This window comes from Alosa pseudoharengus, unplaced genomic scaffold (genome assembly GCF_046254945.1).
Source record: "Alosa pseudoharengus isolate Yale_2024_CS ecotype anadromous, Long Island Sound unplaced genomic scaffold, YU_APseudo_1.1 YU_APseudo_1.1_scf_11, whole genome shotgun sequence".
Taxonomy (NCBI): Eukaryota; Metazoa; Chordata; class Actinopteri; order Clupeiformes; family Clupeidae; genus Alosa; species Alosa pseudoharengus.
In genome coordinates this window covers 3,492,611-3,513,548 of record NW_027468576.1, presented here as the reverse complement: position 1 = coordinate 3,513,548, position 20,938 = coordinate 3,492,611, and the positions used below count along the sequence as shown (strand labels likewise).

Genomic DNA, 20,938 nt, shown 5'->3' with positions numbered 1-20,938 from the left:
AATTAAAAACTGTTCAAAATTTCCCCATAGACTTAACATGGGCTGATGACATCACAATAGAGCCGTTAAGCAATTAGAATCCTATGGCAGGTGTTCGGGCCAGCTGCATCAACTGCCAGTCTCAGGCTTTAAGCATACAAACTGGCCCTATTAAGACTACACATCCTGTTCAACTGCTTCCTCTGCCAAAACCTGTTTCAAAATAAAAGTCCTCACTACAATATTTCACTGTTAAACAATTTAACCCTTTAAACTACTGAACTTTTATCTGTTCAGCCATTGTAACTGTTACTTGTCATCAACTATGACTCCTACCCACTGTAGCTAGTTAGCTAAGATAGCTAAGTAACTTGGTTAGCATAGTTAGCATGCTAGCATGTTAGCATGCTAGTTAGCATGCTAGTTAGCATTTTTAGCAAAACTGTTAAAAACGATTAGCTAAGTTAGCTAAGTCACATGGTTAGCATAGTTAGCATGCTAACATGTTAGCATGCTAGTTAGCATTTTTTGCAAAACTGCTAAAAATGATTAGCTAAGTTAGCTAAGTCACATGGTTAGCATAGTTAGCATGCTAACATGTTAGCATGCTAGTTAGCATTTTTTGTAAAACTGCTAAAAATGATTAGCTAAGTTAGCTAAGTCATATGGTTAGCATAGTTAGCATGCTAGCATGCTAGTTAGCATTTTTTAGCAAAACTGCTAAAAATGATTAGCTAAGTTAGCTAAGTCACATGGTTAGCATGTTAGCATGCTAGCATGTTAGCATGCTAGTTAGCATTACTGTTAAAAATGATAAGCGAAGTTAGCTAAGTCACATGGTTAACATAATTAGCATGTTAGCATGTTAATTAGCATAGTTATCATAACTAATAAAAATTATTAGCTAGGTTAGCTAAGTCATATGGTTAGCATAGTTAACATTTTAATATTGTTAGCATGCTAGTTAGCATAGTTACTTGGTTACCATTATTATCTTTAACATAGTTAGCATAACTACTAGCAAACATTGGAGCCATTCCAACTGTTAGTTATCGTCAACTATCTGCCTAAATAATTTAACCATTTCAATTATCAACCTATTTAACTGTTCAGTCATTCCAACTATAGTAAACCTTATCTACCAAGCAAATAATTTAACCATATGAACTCATCATATTTTTGCATTTTCATGCACTGTATTTCCTTCAGGAAATGCTTTTCTAGTTATTATTCTTCTTCTTCTAACGCAGTTAATGCAGCTTCAAACCGTTTAACGTAGAAACTTCATTCAAACTGCGTTGCGTAGGTCTTACTTATGACATGTGGGCTTTGTATTTTTCATCTTTGTAACTTTTATACTTTTTAAACTATGAATTAAAAACTGCTCAAAATTTCCCCATAGACTTAACATGGGCTGATGACATCACAATGGACTAATTAACTTGATTTGCACCTGGTATCATCTTCCAGCTGCTCATCTAGGCCCCATCAAAGAATCAGTTCAACTGATTGCACCTGTATCAACTGCTTTCTACTGAACTAGACCAACTCTCTCTGTCTCTCCATTCTACAAGGATATAAGACACATTTCCTCCAACTTTCTATCCATTCATCCTCTTCAAACCATTCACTCATCCACCCATTAAACTATTCATCAACATCCATTAAACAATCTGCCTATCAACATCCAGTCTATCAACATCCATTACACTATCTACATTTAACTTTTAAACTATATACTCTGTCTGAGGCTTTAAGCATACAATAAATATGGCTCTATTAAGACTGCCGTTAAGCAATTAGAATCCTAGGCCAGGTGGCCAGGCCACCAGCATCAACTGCCAGTCTCAGGCTTTAAGCATACAAACTGGCCCTATTAAGACTACACATCCTGTTCAACTGCTTCCTCTGCCAAAAACTGTTTCAAAATAAAAGTCCTCACTACAATATTTCACTGTTAAACAATTTAACCCTTTAAACTACTGAACTTTTTAACTGTTCAGCCATTGTAACTGTTACTTGTCATCAACTATGACTCCTACCCACTGTAGCTAGTTAGCTAAGTTAGCTAAGTCCCATGGTTAGCATAGTTAACATGCTAGCATGTTAACATGCTAGTTAGCATTTTTTGCAAAACTGCTAAAAATGATTAGCTAAGTTAGCTAAGTCACATGGTTAGCATAGTTAGCATGCTAGCATGTTAGCATGCTAGATAGCATTTTTAGCAAAACTGCTGAAAATGATTAGCTAAGTTAGCTAAGTCACATGGTTAGCATAGTTAGCATGTTAGCATGCTAGTTAGCATTTTTAGCAAAACTGCTGAAAATGATTAGCTAAGTCACATGGTTAGCATAGTTAACATGCTAGCATGTTACCATGCTAGTTAGCATTTTAAACAAAACTGCTAAAAATGATTAGCTAAGTTAGCTAAGTCACATGGTTAGCATGTTAACATGTTAGCATGCTAGTTAGCATTTTTAGCAAAACTACTAAAAATGATTAACTAAGTTAGCTAAGTAACGTGGTTAACATAGTTAGCATGGTAGCGTGTTAACATGCTAGTTAGCATTTTTAGCAAAACTGCTAAAAATGATTAGCAAAGTTAGCTAAGTAACATGGTTAGCATAGTTCACATGTTAGCATGCTAGTTAGCATGGTTAGCATAACTACTAAAAATGATTAGCTAGGTTAACTAAGTCACATGGTTAGCATAGTTAGCATTTTAACATTGTTAGCCTGTTAGTTAGCATAGTAATTTGGTTAGCATTATTATCTTTGTTAACATAGTTAACATAACTGCTAGCAAACATTGGAGCCATTCCAACTGTTAGTTATCGTCAAGTATCTCCCTAAATAATTTAATCATTTCAATTATCAACCTATTTAACTGTTCAGTCATTCCAACTATATTAAACCTTATCTACCAAGCAAATAATTTAACCATATGAACGCATCATATTTTTGCATTTTCATGCACTGTATTTCCTTCAGGAAATGCTTTTCTAGTTATAGTGCATGAAAATGCACTATACTGTTCTTCCTAGGCTTCTTATTACAGTGCATGAAAATGTACTGTACTGTTATTCCAAGGCATTTTATTATTACAGTGCATGAAAATGCACTGTACTGTTATTCCAAGGCATTTTATTACAGTGCATGAAAATGCACTGTACTGTTCTTCCTAGGCTTCTTCTTCTTCTTCTTCTTCTTCTTCTTCTTATTATTCGTCTTCTTCTAACGCAGTTAATGCAGCTTCAACCGTTTAACGTAGAAACTTCATTCAAACTATGTTACGTAGGTCTTACTTAGGACATGGGTGCTTTGTATTTTTCAGCTTTGTAACTTTTATACTTTTTAAACTATTAATTAAAAACTGTTCAAAATTTCCCCATAGACTTAACATGGGCTGATGACATCACAATAGAGCCGTTAAGCAATTAGAATCCTATGGCAGGTGTTCGGGCCAGCTGCATCAACTGCCAGTCTCAGGCTTTAAGCATACAAACTGGCCCTATTAAGACTACACATCCTGTTCAACTGCTTCCTCTGCCAAAAACTGTTTCAAAATAAAAGTCCTCACTACAATATTTCACTGTTAAACAATTTAACCCTTTAAACTACTGAACTTTTATCTGTTCAGCCATTGTAACTGTTACTTGTCATCAACTATGACTACTCCTACCCACTGTAGCTAGTTAGCTAAGATAGCTAAGTAACTTGGTTAGCATAGTTAGCATGCTAGCATGTTAGCATGCTAGTTAGCATGCTAGTTAGCATTTTTAGCAAAACTGTTAAAAACGATTAGCTAAGTTAGCTAAGTCACATGGTTAACATAGTTAGCATGCTAACATGTTAGCATGCTAGTTAGCATTTTTTGCAAAACTGCTAAAAATGATTAGCTAAGTTAGCTAAGTCACATGGTTAGCATAGTTAGCATGCTAACATGTTAGCATGCTAGTTAGCATTTTTTTTTGCAAAACTGCTAAAAATGATTAGCTAAGTTAGCTAAGTCATATGGTTAGCATAGTTAGCATGCTAGCATGTTAGCATGCTAGTTAGCATTTTTTAGCAAAACTGCTAAAAATGATTAGCTAAGTTAGCTAAGTCACATGGTTAGCATGTTAGCATGTTAGCATGCTAGTTAGCATTACTGTTAAAAATGATAAGCGAAGTTAGCTAAGTCACATGGTTAGCATAGTTAGCATGCTAACATGCTAGTTAGCATAGTTATCATAACTAATAAAAATGATTAGCTAGGTTAGCTAAGTTATATGGTTAGCATAGTTAACATTTTAACATTGTTAGCATGCTAGTTAGCATAGTAATTTGGTTAGCATTATTATCTTTGTTAACATAGTTAGCATAACTACTAGCAAACATTGGAGCCATTCCAACTGTTAGTTATCGTCAACTATCTGCCTAAATAATTTAACCATTTCAATTATCAACCTATTTAACTGTTTAGTCATTCCAACTATATTAAACCTTATCTACCAAGCAAATAATTTAACCATATGAACTCATCATATTTTTGCATTTTCATGCACTGTATTTCCTTCAGGAAATGCTTTTCTAGTTATTATTCTTCTTCTAACGCTTTTTCTGCGTTTAATGCGGCTTCAACCGTTTAATGTAGAAACTTCATTCAAACTGTGTTACGTAGGTCTTACTTAGGACAGGTGGGGAATGTATTTTTCATATTTGTAACTTTTATACTTTTTGAACTATTAATTAAAAACTATTAAAATTTTCCCCATAGACTTAACACTGGCGATTATGGCATCACAATAGGGCTCTTAGAATCCTATGCCAAGTGTTCCGGCCAGAGCCATATGGTTCCGGCCACCTCCAGCAACTGTCTGTCTCAGGCTTTAAGCATACAATCTGGCTCTCTTAAGACTACAGATCCTGTTCAACTGTTTCCTCTGCCCACAACTGTTTCAAAATAAAAGTCTCCACTACAATAATTCCCTATTAAATAATTTAACCATTTAAACTATCCAACTATTTAACTGTTCAGCCAATCCAACTGTCATCATCAGCTATGACTCCCGCCAATTGTGTCCTCTGCCCACAACTGTTTGGCAGCCTGGGCTTTTCAGTCAACTAGTGTGATCAACTCCCAATCTACATTCAACTTTTAAACTGTCTACTTTTAAACTATCAACTTTTATTAAGCTGTGCAACCACCATGTCTGTCCTAGCGTCATTTTCATGCACTTGTAATTCCCTGGAATTACATTCTCTAGTTATTATTATTATTTTTCCCGTCTCCCTAATTTTTTGTCAGCTCTAGCGCCAAGGCCCTTTGAGACAGAGACACCGTTCCAACTTTAGAACGTCCGGTCAATACCGGAGTAAGTTGGTCGCGAAGATGACGTCAGGTGGGCGTGCCGTTCGTCCGCCATATTGGATTGAACAGAAAGCGAAACTAAATTTTCACAGGTCACAAATTTGATCCGAACGCCACGAAACTTGACGTACATTATCCTTGGACCAAGCCTTACAAAAGTTAGCGGAAGGATTTTTGATTTTCGAAAGCGTTTGCCCGTCACAGCCAAACGAAATCGGCGGTGAAGCTCCGAAACAGGAAGTCGTCCATATCTCAGGAACACTGTCACATATCGATACCAAATGTTGTATATGAACTGGGGACTCCAGTGTGAGGGTGCATAAGCTAAAATAAAAAAAGAAATATTCCAAAAGTTTCCATCATTTGGCAAACCACCTACAGGTTAGGGTGGTCCTTATATGGGGTAAAAAAAAAATTTTGGGAAATTTTCAACTCTCACCCCCTAAATGTGTTAGGATATCAATAAAAACACACTGTGCAAAATTTTGAATTGTTCCTACAATATCTAGAGGTAGCTCAAGGCCTTTGAATATTTCCAGAATCACTCATTTTTGCAGAAATTGTACCATTTAAGAACGCACAACAAAATAAAATGCAATATTATTTGTTGGTCAGACTATATAATAAGGAGAATAGCAATAATAAACAATGTCAATTAAATCAATAGCCTAATGAAATAAACAATGAAAATGAGGGGGGGGGGATAATAAACAATAATGTCCATTCAATCAATAATATAAAAACTATAACATGGTAAGACTACATTAAAGAGAATATCAATAGTAAACAACAATGTCAAATTAATCAACAGCCTAATGGAAATAAAACAATATTTTACAAACCATAACGCATAAGAAGCGCCTAAAGAACTAAGTGCATGTTGAACAGATATGCCTTTAGACCTTCTTAAATGGCCAAAAACTATCACAGGAACGGAGAGCACTGGGCAACTCATTCCACCAACATGGAACCACTGAGGAAAAGTCTCTTAAATTTGACCTAGCATTTATGACTGGTCGACACAACAGACACTCATCAGAAGACCGCAGTGGGCGGTTGAGGATGTATCTTGATCATTGAATTAAAATAACAAGGAGCAGATCCAGTCAGTGTCCAGGGCCAAAGGCGAAAGTGAGAGATTTAAATGGTATCATCATATTGTACAGTTGTACACCCGGGACGTCCTTTTTCTCTTTGGGCCAGAAGAAAGTCTCTATCTTCTGGATTCTTGAGATGAATGAGTGCATCTTGATGTGCGATATCAAACAGGTCTCCCAACTGGTCTACGAAGGCCTCTACATTGCACTGCTGAGAATCAGAAGTTCTCTTGGCATTTTTCTTCAGCTTCTGCCATTTGTCGTGAAGTGTTTTGTGTGATGTTGGGGACATTTGTGTGATGTTGGGGACGAACGGGAATCCTAGCCTTGTCCTAGAATACCAAGACTTCTTTGATCACCGCTGTTGCACTTTCATGCAGTTTTTTTTCAATGTTTTATGGTAATATTACAACAAACATAAAACCTGCTTCTTGGAGGGTAACTTTGTTCCAGTTATTTCAGTCTCTTCTGATCCAAGTAACCATATAGCGGATTTGCTACATGTTGCTTCAGCCATTGTCTCAAGTGTATATTGTCTATTGTGCTTCATTCACATTGACGCTTTGAAAGACATATCACAACTAAAACAGGAGTTGCTATGAATTGCTCACAACAGCATATTATTGGGAAATACCGGAATCAGCAGATGAGATTAGCAAATCAGCATTGCAAATTTGAATGGACAATATGGAATTCCCATTTCAATGTGGTCACCAATAATCAATACACATTATCATTGAGTGCATGGTCAAATAAGTCCATTGCTGCCATAAGCATATATTATTAAACAATTATACATGCTAGCACAATGTATCACATAATACGCAAAAAAATCCTGAATATGCACACTGCACAGTATGTGTTAAACTTCAAAGGTCTTGAGCAACCTCTAAATATTGATTAATATTGATAAAACTTTGCCCAATTATTTTTTTTATTTATTCAAACATATTGGTGGGGTGAGAGCATGAACTTTCCAAAGTTGAAAAATAAGGACCACCCTACTACAGGTATTTGGTAACTCTCACCATTCACCTTTGCACCATTCACCTTCTATCACAATGCCTTCCAAGTATGCTCAATGTCTCTGGGTAGCCACAATGTCTCTAGGCAACCTTGCCCAATCATGAAATCCTTGCTCTGCCATGGGATAGTATGGACTTACGAACTGAAATAGCAAGGAGAACAGTAGCTATATATAGCTTACATAATAGAGTTGTTTTCACATTGACGGTATTCAAATTAAATTTTTCCTTATTGTTAAATGTCATGATGGGAGAGTATTATTAAAAATGGTACAAGTATGCAAATTCATATGTTTACAGGAAATTAGGTTTTACTGTGTTGTTTTGTTATAAAGACATGCAAGGCATTCTGGGCCGTAATGAACAGTGGTCGGCAGCACTCCATAGGCTACGTATTAATATGAATAGGTGTTTCTGTAAACCTAGGGACAATAAACAGCTATCTCTGTTACAAAAACGAGCTGGTAATCGCTCATTGAAGAGGGAACTATGATAAAAAGATTGTTTTCCTAAAAGCATGGAGTTGACGAAAGAATAAGCAAGAATGTCACGTTAATGTAAATAGCCTACTGAACGCTAGGTGGCAACCTTGTATTACATTTCACATCTACATAGGGTGAGATCATTAGAATTATGTGAGCTTCACAAGTAAGGAAGGTGCAAATATTATGTAATTTATAATGGGAAATTATTGGAAATGTTATTTCTTGTTTCTAATTGCAAACCACACACATCCATTCGTAATCACACGTAGACATTTAAAGCCTGTGTTGCAGGTTAAACACCACTGTTGATTAATGGGTACATAAAGCACTCAATATATGTATATCATTTTAAAAATGTCTCCAAATGGTGTTAAATGCCAGTTTTTGTTGTTTTTATCATTAGCGGGTTTTTTGTACGCAATTCGGTGATGACGTCACTTTAGACTAGGCAGGATTTTGGAAAATGTGCTTATTTAAAGTCCCGAAGGCAAATCATGTTAATTTTTGGCATACAACATTTTTAGGGGTTTTGAAGGGTGCTGAATTCAAATCTTCTGTATGCCAGGCTCAAAAATTTCCCATAATGCCTCAAAATGGAGAAATCCAATATGGCCGCCGCCGCCAGGTCAAAATCTAATTAATCACTTATCTTTTAGACTGTACAGGGTAAAAACCTGAATGTAATGTGCTTTTATAGGTTTTCACATATAGGGAATTCAATGTCATGCTCAGATTTAAGATCAAGACTAGAGAAAATGCTTGAAATTAATGTACATGGTTAAAATTGTTGTCTCGGATAATGAATAATTCATGAAAAAAGGACCATGAAACAGGTTGATGGCTTTCTGAAGAATTTACTTGAAACATGTTTAGAAGCAAGGTTGATTACCATATTTCAATTATATATTTATATTATTTATCTGTATTTATCTATTTATCTGTATTTTAACTATTTATTTAATAATGCATATTTACCTATTTATTTAGTAATTAATCCATTCTGTTCTAATCAATTCTTTAAACTTCTTGGTATGAAGAGGTAGGCTACACACTTAGGTTATCCTAATCATCCTCATCCTCCTCCTCTCCAGCAGTGTTCTGACAGGTGCTGCTGCAGCTGCATGACTCCATGCATAACATGCAACTTTTCCTGCAACTGTAGCGCTGGCTTAGACATCCCTTGACGCAACCACAGGAGGTGATCTCCTTACAAGCTTTTGGAATTGGTGAGAGGTAGTAGCTGTGGCACTAACTGATCATGCACATTTGGATGGCCTGATAAGTGTGTGTTGTGTTTGGGCCACCAACATGCTTTCTTGGCGCCCCCCCCCCAGTCGTGCATGAATTGTTTAATTATGCCTACGCACACAAGGGAAGCCGTTTTTTCTCTGGTAAACGTGCGGGTTCTCCTGTTTCCGATGTTCCGTCAAGGAAGATGGCAAGAAAAGCCAAGGCGCTTGGGGAGTCCTCAGCAGCCTTACAAGCCTCACTTTTTTCTCTTAGCACAAGGCCTGCAGTTCCCCAACCTGCTCCTTCTACCAGTCCGCATGAGCTGGAGGAGGAAGATGAGGAGGCCATTGTGGACGTTGAGACGGTTCTTGCGTCTGAGGGAGAGGAGCTACCTTGTGCACTGCCCTGTGTAGCCAGCCCCGTGGGAGGCGAGCTGGCCCGTCTGTTTGAGGAGGTCCTTGGCAGGGCATCCAGGGCTCTTGATATTCCCCTTCCAGAAAAGCCCCTTGCCTTTGCATCTAGGTTCCACACAGACATGACTGAGCGCCCAGTGGCGGCGCTTATTCCCCTCCTACCAGACTTTAGTGACTTGGTCTGTCACTAGTTTTCCTCCCCAACTACTTTTCATAGGTGGTCTGGCCAGGCTAAGGTGCTTTCCAACATGCACGGTGAAGGGCTGATAGGTTGTGGCTCGCTCCCCCCAGTGGATCAAGCTTTGGAGCCCCTCTTCAACTCCCCCAACTCCCTCTTTGGTGGTCCCTCCTGCCTCAGTGCCAATGGCAGGACTATGGAGGCTCTGCTGGGTAAGCTGCATAGGCCCATAGTGATGCAAGGCCGCCTGGCTAACAGAGCGGCCATTCTGTCCCTGTATGTTCGACACCTCTCTGGTCTCTTGCAAAGCAGTGCCGGTGATCCCACTCTTTTGATAGAGCTCCAGTCAGCCTCTGTGTACCTCACTGCAGTGTCTAAGGAGCAGGCAGTGTCATCGGGCTGCTCCTTGCCTCAGTTCTAAGTAGCTAGACGCCATCTCTGGCTGTCTTAATCTCAGCTCCAGCAGGCAGACAGAGAACGTCTTTTGAGAGTGCCGGTGGAGCCTGGGTCCATGTTCGGCCCACAGCAGGCGCGTGACAGCTGGCCCTGTGCAGAAGAGGTGAGAGGGTCTCTTGGCAGGCGTACCAGGGGCGCTAGGCGCCCTAGAGCATTCACGCCTCAGCCAACACCTACCTTGCGGCATCCGTCTTGGGGGCCGACTGATCTCAGGCAGCGGCTTCAGGCATCCCAGGGGCGGGGTGGCCGCCCACAAGCTGTCCAGGGGGCCAGCGTGCTACTAGCCGTGGCCTCTCCAGGTGCTCTCGTCATTCCTGACAATCTCCGGGCCAGCCAGCCTCACCTCTCAGCTCGATGCATTAAGGCTTGGCTGGAGCAGATCCATGGGTGCTCTCCACCATGACCCACGCTCAGACCTTATGTGCAGAGCTGTCCACCCTCCTGGACAAAAGGGCGATAAGGGAAGTGAGGAGTTCAGACCCCCAAGCGGGGTTCTTCTCCCGTTATTTTCCTGTACCCAAGCACACAGAGGACCTTCGTCCTATTTTAGACCTCAGGGCTCTCAACGTACACCGGTCTCTGAGGTGCAGGTTCATCACAGTTCCGAGGGTGCGGCAGGCCATCAATGCAGGGGACTGGTTTGCTGCCATCGACCTACAGGATGCTTATTTTCAGATACCCATGGCCAGGGCATTGGCAGTTCCTGAGGTTTGCGTTCGAGGGTCAGGTCTTCGAGTTCCAAGTCCCCCCATTTGGAATCTCTCTGGCCCCCCGAACCTTTACCAGGTGCATGGAAGCAGAGGGGGCTGAGGATATTAAACTATCTAGACGACTGGCTCATCTGTGCAACCTCAGAAGTGCAATGCCGCCTACACGTGGCCTTGCTGTTGAAGCACATTCAGGACTTTGGCTTGCGCCCCAATCCCAAGTAAAGCAGGCTCCAGCCTTCCCAGGTCACCACCTTCCTGGGCATGGTCCTGGACTCCAGGAGGGCAACCGTCTCAATGTCTCAGTTGCTTCACGTTGCACGCCCAGGTGGAGTGTAAACTCTGCCTTCGCCTCTTGGGCCTTATGGCCCTTCACATGCGCCCAGTCCAGAGGTGCCTGTTGAGCCTTGGTCTGTGCCCCCAAGGGCCCTCCCAGGCCAAGGTGACTGTGTCCCGCAGGCTTCACAGGGCCCTATACTGGTGGAGAGATCCCGCCAACACCGAGAAGGAGAGTGCCATGGAACCAGAGATTCGTGACTGGGTCGTATTTACAGACGCATCCCCAGTAGGCTGGGGCGCCGTTCTCGATGGTCAGGGCATCAATGGTCTCTGGACGGACCCTTGGCTATCCCAGCACATCAATGTCCTGGAGCTGAGGGCTGCTCTCCTCGCCCTCCGACACTGTCTACCGTGGCTAAGATGTGATGGTGAGGACCGACAGCACGGTGACTGCGGCCTACATCAACAGACAGGGGGGCTTGGGGTCTCCAGGTCTTTGCAGCCTGTCGACAGACCTGTGGCTCTGGGCTCATCCCCTGTTCAGCTCTCTCAGAGCAGTTCATGTGCCAGGGGCCTTGTATGCTGCGGCCAACATCTTGTCAAGAGGGGGCCCACATCCCGGAGAGTCGAGGCTCTAGTTAGCTTCTTCCTATTCACAAAGGCTAACTAGCTAACGTTTTTTTAGTTTCTTACGATATATTAATTATTCAGTTAGCCTATACATAATCCTCACATAACAATATTCACATGCTATTATAGATGTATTACATGGTCCTAAACAAATTGTTGTGATATTATGTTATAGTTTACCTGTTACTGCTGAGCATCATGTGAGAGGAGCAACATAATTGCTAAAAAGTGCCTCCTCAGTGTATAGGTAGAGGGTGTGGCCTCATTCAGGGTTACATATGGGTATTTGTGTGTGTGTAGGGGTACAGGTAGGGGTGGGATGGGCAAACATGTCATCATAGCACACTGACATCAAAACAATAAGCTCAGGTACAATATTTCAATAGTAGGCAAATCTAGTAGTAATAGCTTAAGAGTTTCAAGCATTTTCTTCAAATACTAAATAAATAGTTAAAATACAGATAAATAATATAAATAGATAGTTAAAATATAAAAATAAAAAACATGTTTCAAGTAAATTCTTCAGAAAGCTATCAACCTGTTTCATGGTCCTCTTTTTTCATGAATTATTCGTTATCCGAGACAACAATTTTAACCATGTACATTCATTTCAAGCATTTTCTCTAGTCTTGATCTTAAATCTGAGCATGGCATTGAATTCCCTATATGTGAAAACCTATAAAAGCACATTACATTCAGGTTTTTACCTTGTACAGTCCTAAAGATAAGTGATTAATTAGATTTTGACCTGGCGGTGGCGGCCATATTGGATTTCTCCGTTTTGAGGCATTATGGGAAATTTTTGAGCCTGGCATACAGAAGATTTGAATTCAGCACCCTTCAAAACCCCTAAAAGTGTTGTATGCCAAAAATGAACATGATTTGCCTTCAGGGTTAATTTATTTTCAAAATTGACCTAGACTACTTTGGGGACTACTTGATCTGCGCTTCATTAATTTCAATGCATTTCAATGGACATCGCGGTTACACTTTCACTTTTACACTTCGGATTTCGTCACAGCATTTATATCACAGCTACCCTATGATCTACCAATGGTAATAACGGTGCCTGATATCAATTTAGTATTTTTTCTGAATTTCGGGAGGTCTCGTTTTGGAGGGTATATGTTTTACATTCATTCCTATGGGAAACGGTCGCGGTTACACTTTCAACATAAAGTTTGTATATTTACACTTCGAATTTCGTTACAGCATTTATATCACAGCTACCCTATGATCTACCAATGGTAATAACGGTGCCTGATCAATTTAGTATTTTTTATGAATTTCGGGAGGTCTCGTTTTAGAGGGTATGTTTTACATTCATTCCTATGGGAAACGGTTGCGGTTACACTTCCAACATAAAGTTTGTATATTTACACTTCGAATTTCGTTACAGCATTTATATGACAACGACCCTATGGTCTAACAAAGATAACAATGTCTTCCGATTTTAGTTTAATGCAATTTTCTAAAATTTGAGAGGCCTCGTTATGAGGCTACATAATGCACCTATTCAGTTCAATGTATTATGCTTATAACATTACGACACTTTTTTTGTTACTGTCAGTGAACAGCACCGAATGAAAGTCAACATGTTCTTTATATCTAGTGATAGTGATCATGTCGTTAGTTCAGATAAGTAGGCTACCGGGCAAACTTAGTCAGAAGATCAGAATATGAAACATATGATAGCTAGCTGGGCTAACTTTTTAGTCCCACCTGTGAGCCACCCCAGTTAGATAATTAGCTTCTAGCCGCCGCCGATTAGGCTGGTCGTGTCTTCAGCATGAATATTTGCTGGGTGGGTCTCTCTGATAATGCTCTAAACTGGTTTCAAACCTACATTACTGGCAGAGATTTTTATATCAGTCTAGGAGATCATGTATCTGAAAAACATGACTTGCCTTTTGGTGTGGCCCAGGGGAGCTGCCTTGGTCCCCTGCTATTTTCCCTATATATGCTTCCATTGGGAAATGTCATAAGTCAGCATAATGTAAACTTCCATAGCTACGCAGATGATACCCAATTGTATATTTCTGTGGAGCCAACTAACCCAGATGGCCTTTGCTCCCTCACTGCATGCCTAACCTCCATTAATCAGTGGATGAGCAAAAATTTTCTGAAACTAAATGATGACAAAACAGAGGTACTTTTGGTGGGACCAAAACTAAAGCGAGATATTGTTCTTAGTAATCTGGGGAACTTGGCACACCAGGTCAAACCAAAAGTAACAAGCCTCGGTGTCATCTTAGATGCAGAGTTAAGTTTTAAGCCCCATATCAGTAAAGTTACTCAAACAGCCTATTTCCACTTGAGAAACATTGCCAAAGTGCGGCCCTTTTTAACTCAACAAGATGCAGAAAAACTAATTCACGCCTTTATCACTAGCAGGTTAGACTACTGCAATGCACTTTTCACTGGTCTTCCCAAAAAACATCTAAAGAAATTGGCACTCATACAGAACTCTGCGGCTAGACTTTTAACTAAGACTAAGAAGAGAGAACACATCACCCCTGTGTTGGCTGAACTGCACTGGCTCCCTATTTCCTATAGAATTGATTTTAAGGTTATGTTAATTACTTACAAAGCTCTGAATGGCACAGCACCTTCATATATCTCTGAGCTTTTAATATCTTATCAACCACAAAGGAAACTTAGATCATCCAATTCTAATCTTTTAATCGTACCCAAAGTGCTCCACAAACAAAGTGGAGAAGCTGCTTTTATCCATTATGCCCCCAAACTATGGAACACCCTGCCTCTGTACATCAAGCAGGCGAGTTCAGTAAATATTTTTAAAAAAGATCTGAAAACATACCTGTACAGGAAAGCTTTTAGTTAACTCGTCTTATCCTGTAGACTACTTTTTCAGATTATTCTACATCTGCTGCTATTGGAGGGCGCAGCCAGCCAGAAGCAGATGGGCTCCCCCTATTAAGTCAGGTTCTGCTCAAGGTTTCTTCCTGGAATATGGGAGTTTTTCCTTGCCACAGTTGCCATATGGCGTGCTTGTGGGGGGTAAGAGGGTTAAGGCTGCCAGTCTTATGACATGTCATTTTCTATATTTTTGATATGTTGCTGAGTGGATCATAAACGGCCCCAGCAATGAAGAAATGTGATTGATAATGACTGACTGACTATTATTTTGTTACATGCTTCAAATGTAAAGCACTTTGAGCTGCATTCTGTGTATGAAAGGTGCTATACAAATAAAGCTTATTATTATTATTATTATTATTATTATTTTCGATAACTACTGCTCGTGATTGATTGCCATTGACATCGTCAGGGTACGGCCAGAGAATGTCTAATAAGGGGAGAACTGCCACTCTCGGAAAACTTCCGGTTTCTGAACTGGTTGCAGTTCCTTCTGTGGTTCCACATGAGGGCGCTCGTCCACGAGTGCAGAATGCATGGAGGTCTATGGAGCTGTACCCCTCAAAATCCACTTTTCTCTGGATATAATTTTTTTCAAAGTAATTTGAATATTGTTTTCGAAAGGGGAGGCAAAGAAAATACACTTGGTTGAGTATTATATTTTTTAAAGTCACTTAATTGTTCTAAAAAGCCTTTCAAACGTGTCAATGACGTCATTCATTAGCACAATGCTAGCATGTTATGGGCAACAACGACCCAACCTGTAAGAAATCAAAAGGACATAAGTACTCGTTCATTCAACTTTTGACCTATAACCCATGTTGAAGTTATACAAACTACAATCAAATCTGAGATTTGTCAACGACAATCAGGTGAAAGAGGCAAATTTAGCCGTCTAGCTCCATTGACTCCCATTCATTCTGCACTCATGGCGATCGCCCCCAGTGGAAATCTAGTGGAACTACAACCAAAATTCGGTACAATGGGACTTAATACGGAGTGGCAAGGCTCTCCGTAGACGGGCTCTGGTACGGCTTACCAAAGAGGGAGAAAATATGTCGCAGTTTTGCAGGTGCTTGTGTGGGCTGTGCCGTCCCGATGGAAACTGTGGTGGAGAGCTGCAGTAACTAGGGAAGCGAGTGCATTTTGGCCGCTGGTCGAGAAGCTCCCCTGTGACCAGAATAATGACATGATCTATCTAGCTATCTATCTGTCTATATACATATCTAGGCTATCTATAGCCTATCTATTTATCTATAATCTGCGCTATCTACTGCTGAACAATCCCTTACTCGTCTCTCTTTACTCCTCTCTCGTTACTCTCAAGGGTCTCAAGGTGGGCTTTGGTCTGTAGTCTCCCCAAGGTGACGTAATGCAATGCATTGTGGGGGAAAGGAGAATCACTTAAAATGCTGTGAAATAGTACCTGCTTTTTCGTATTATATTCCGTTGTGTGATACCCAACAACATCAAATACAATGGATAACAGTTTAAATGTTTATTATCAACAAGCAAATTGTGCAAATTCGTTGGAAAATGAACCCTGCAACACGGCCTTTAATATTGGAAGACTGTCTATTCGTTTATTTGATGTTGCTTAGCAACGCTAGAACGGAGCTTCAGAGAGACACGTTTTGAGTTCGTGGCCAAGTAGGCTACATAAAATATCGGTTTCCATGTGTATGTGCTGGATGGTGTGCTTCCTTTATGAAAGTAAGTGTTTTATACAGTTAACGTTACAGACATAATGAGTCATGTTGTAGTGGTCCACATAAATGTGCCCCTTCTGTTATTAGAATGCTAAGCGGAGATTTTAACATCATTCATTTCTTGTGTGGCTAGAAGCTAGCTAGCTAGGACAGGGAGGAGATGTTGCTGTAACGTTAACGTTATGAGATTTATGTTGCTTGATATGCTTGTACTCGTAACTTCGTCACTCGTAACTTTAGGACTCCTATTTTTTTTACTAAGAGTAATTCAGGAAGCATTTTAGCCCTAAAAGTAGCCCTGAGTCTGTGACAGCTTAAGCAAGGACTCCTAATAAGACCGATTCACAAACAATGTTTTGTGGTGGCATTTCACGTCGCAATGTTTTGAAATGCGTCTAACAATCACGAGGGAACAATTTTGCATTGTAGGCATAACTAAGGGATGCAGTAACACCACCAACAACAACCAAAACTAGCCTACTCATTATTTACATGTACATTAAATGTAACGTTTCATTGTGAATCAAATTAAAATATTCTCCTCTTTGCAAACGTTGGCATAGGCATATGGTGACAGATTAATTTAATAATGTTGCTGAGTGAATCACGGTAAGCGCGAATGAAGTGGCCACTTCTTAATAGGAGTCACTGTATGGAAGTAGGCTAAGTAAAATAGAGATGTTTAAAATAAGATAAAGTTAGGATAGCACTATGCCCGCTTGACAACGGCAGAGATAACTGGCCTTTGGCCATAGCAACCATCCATTTAGAACGACTGGCCTTCATAGCAACCAAGGATCTTAGCTGTGATTCATGTAGCTACAGTATGCATACAATGTGATGCAAAGTATAGAAAGGTGATGAAATATACAGAGACAGGTCAAGAAATATAGTGCAATGTAGACAGTAGTATACAGTTGATTAACAGACGGTGGTTTAGAGTAATATGAAGTATTCCTTTATTCTGAGATACATCTGAGATAGGCTACATCAATAGGCTCTCAAAACAACCCCAGGCTCACAAAACAATCCGAAACAGACATAAGGTCTTTATAGAGCAAATCCATATAGATTATTTGTCAAATAAACCAGTAAAACATAATTTGTGGGATGGAATATATAACATTCACACTCATAGCTCATATTTTTTTAAATAAATCAGTGAAAAAGTATCCTGACAAACAAGCAGCTTTTTAATGCCTTGGTCATATTTCATAATTTCAATTCCTCTGTAGGTTACCTGATCGCCCAGTTTGAGAGGCGCAAGACGCGTGACATTATTTATTTTTGCAGCCAATCACTGCTGTCATTTTATTTTATTGATTTGATCTCAGTCATAGAAGCTAAATTCGAAGGCAGGCCAAAGGTAAAATCCAACTAACCGCATTCAACCCGCAAGCCAATAGTTGAATAGCCCTCTCCTAGAGCTTTTGAGATATTGCCACTGCTCCAACACTGAAAGGCACTGTTACAATGCCTGGATCAAGCCAGGTTCAGCATAGCGTATGCCACTGTCTGCTCACGTTGGTGACCGGACCAGGGCAAGCACACTTTCGCAGTTCCCGCCGGAAATGCAGTCTAGTTTTATTTGTTCCGCCACTGGTGAATAATCCAAAATGCATTGTACCTACCTTTCTGTTTTATTACAGTTAGATGGTGTAAGGCTTTCAAGCTGGGTAATGCACCTTACCTTGTTTGCCAGTCAAGTTTTGTGAAGTTCGGACCAAATTTGTGACCTGTAAAAATTTAGTTTAGCTTTCTGTTCAATCAAATATGGCGGAAGAACGATTATGCTCTAGTGACATCATCTCCCCGAGCAACTTACACCGGTACTGACCGGACATTTTAAAGTTGGAACAGTGTCTCTGTCTCAAAGGGCCTAGGCGCAGGAGCTGGCCAAGAATTAGGGAGATGGGAATAATAATAAGAAAACTTAGGAAGAACAATAAGTGTGCTGCTTTCAGCAAGCACACTTAATAACACCCCAAAATGATGAGCCTGGTTTCCATATCAAAGAATCAAAAGTTGGTCATGGCATACCTTGTCTACATTATACTTTACTCTCCTATTTGTCCATATTATTTATGCTTGTCTCTAGACCTTACTCTTGCACTGTTGCACTGTTGGACTAATGTTGGACTACTTTTTGCACCTTCACAATGACACTCACTCTCTTGAGCACCTTGCCAGGCACACATAACTAAGGACTATGGGTTGGACTACTGTTTGCACCTTCACCATGACACTCACTCCCTTTAGCACCTCACCAGTCCCGGCCCTGTCACTACAAGCGTCTTATGCTTGATCACCCTCAAGCACATTGGACTTAAAGGGGTGGTTCAGGATTTTGGACATAAGACCTAATTTCCAAGTAAGCAAGTGTGATATTTATCAGTGGAGACCGTTTTCAACACGTTTCATCCAGTCCTTCTAATTGCAGAGTTCGCAGGTGCTAGGCTAGCGCAAGTCAACGGTATGTGCTAGCCTGCCACTAAAGACAGTCTTACCCACTCCAAAGTACACCCGAGGCAAATTCCAGACAATCGATGTAAATGTCTGTGTTGATAGAATAGTGTGAGAAATACAACTACCCTCGCATCGCGTTGCAATAGTTATACTTTGGTCCCTGAAGTTGGTAGTAGTCATTTTGCATCTCAACGGCGGACTGATATTACCAAGGCTACTACTAGGTATCCCCATTGGAGTGCGCTTTACTGCTTACTTTTCGGCGTAGTACTACTAACCGGAGCAAGTATAATTCCGCCGCTGCTAAGAAACTAGTCCCTCAAAATTTACTGCGATCGTTGAAATGCAAGGATAGAATAACGTTAGAAATAACACTATCAAAACAGACATTTACATCGATAGTCTGGCGTTATAATTTATTTGCCTCGGGTGTACTTTGGAGTGGGTAAGACTGTTTTTAGTGGCAGGCTAGCACATACCGTTGACTTGCGCTAGCCTAGCACCTGCGAACTCTGCAATTAGAAGGACTGGATGAAACGTGTTGAAAACGGTCTCCACTGATAAATATCACACTTGCTTACTTGGAAATGAGGTCCTATGTCCAAAATCCTGAACCACCCCTTTAATTAACTTAATTTAATATATATAAATATAGTGTATTTAGTATTTAGTTTTCTTATCTTTCTTATCTTCTACTGTCTTTATTGTACAGTGGAGTTTAGTTATATGTTTATACTTATACTTATGTTTACCATTTCTGCTGTAAGTGCATGTTGTGTGTGATGTCTGTATGCTACTGAGACCCTTGAATTTCCCCTTGGGGATCAATAAAGTATCTATCTATCTATCTATCTATATTCCCTCTCGCTTTTTCTCTCTCCATCTCTGCGCACGGGGCTCTCTTAAAGGAGCTGTACCATTTTACAACAATTGCATCTACATTTTCATATTAGAATGTTTTGTCAAGTGTAAGCTTAAACTACCATGATCAATTTAAGTTCCCGTGCCCCCCCCAGAAAGGTGTAATGCCCGTCCATGAATTTGTGTCTGCCGCCGGGTCTGTGCAAAATAATAGAATTATAATAATGTGGTAAAATATGTGATTAATCACAATTTAAAAAAAATGCTTGATAGCCCTAACCTTTATGTAATGTTATAATAAACTCATATAGCTAAGTAGTACACTTTTTGTTATATGTTTAGTTTTTTAAGTACACAAGTTAAGTACACATAATTTAATTGGCCTATGTCACCGAATTGTAACAGAAACAATATCTTACACATCCCAAACTGGCCTGTTGCAAGCTCCCTTGAAAATGAATAAGGTTTTAATGAGAACATTTGCTTGCTTGGAAATTCAGTGTAAATGTGTGTTATTGTATATCCTTAGTCCATAATGTATGATTATACTGTCAACGGTCACTTTTTTTCATTATGCTTATTGCATGTTTTAGTTTTGAAGTAAAACAGTTCCTGTCCTTGATCATCATTGGCTCCAATGGTGTGTCCGAGCAAAGTCTTGGTGATCTCAAAAAGAAGGTGAGAATTCATTGTTTTCATAATCTTCTTGTCAGACATGTTGAAAGTAATAAGATGACTTTACTTAACATTTCTCCACACTTCTAGCCTGGAGCAGTCATAGAACAGTTGAAGCTGGAGCAAGAAGAACCTGATACATTTAGAGTAAATACATTGGCCCTAATTTATGAAACAGTAGGACAGGTGTATGCTCATTTTCAATGAAAAGTATTATTCATAGGCAGCCCAAACTTTGTAGGGTGGAAGACAAACATGTTCTTAGTATGACTGAACCATTAAAAGTTTGTACAGCATTCTAATTGATTTTCTACAAGGCCAAAAAGAGGGACAAGGGTAGTATAGGCATTTGGTATGAATCATTATTTTTTTCTTTACATACTATATTTCATTAATGTTATACCACTATTTGAACTCTCCACATATAATGGGATTAAACAAGGGGAGGTTGTGTTTTGGTCATTTTCATAGGATTAAAAAATATTGGTACAACATTAATAAAATATAGTATGTAA

The 20,938-nt window shown here is 39.8% G+C and overlaps 1 protein-coding gene across 1 annotated transcript in view; it reads left to right on the top strand.

Annotated features, from left to right (window-relative positions):
- Positions 1-20,938, top strand: part of naprt (nicotinate phosphoribosyltransferase) — a 100,636-nt gene that overhangs the window by 56,742 nt on the left and 22,956 nt on the right. The window contains exon 8 of the mRNA XM_076277780.1: positions 20,342-20,426. Coding sequence (XP_076133895.1) covers positions 20,342-20,426 — 85 coding nt within the window. The remainder of the gene's footprint in view (positions 1-20,341; positions 20,427-20,938) is intronic.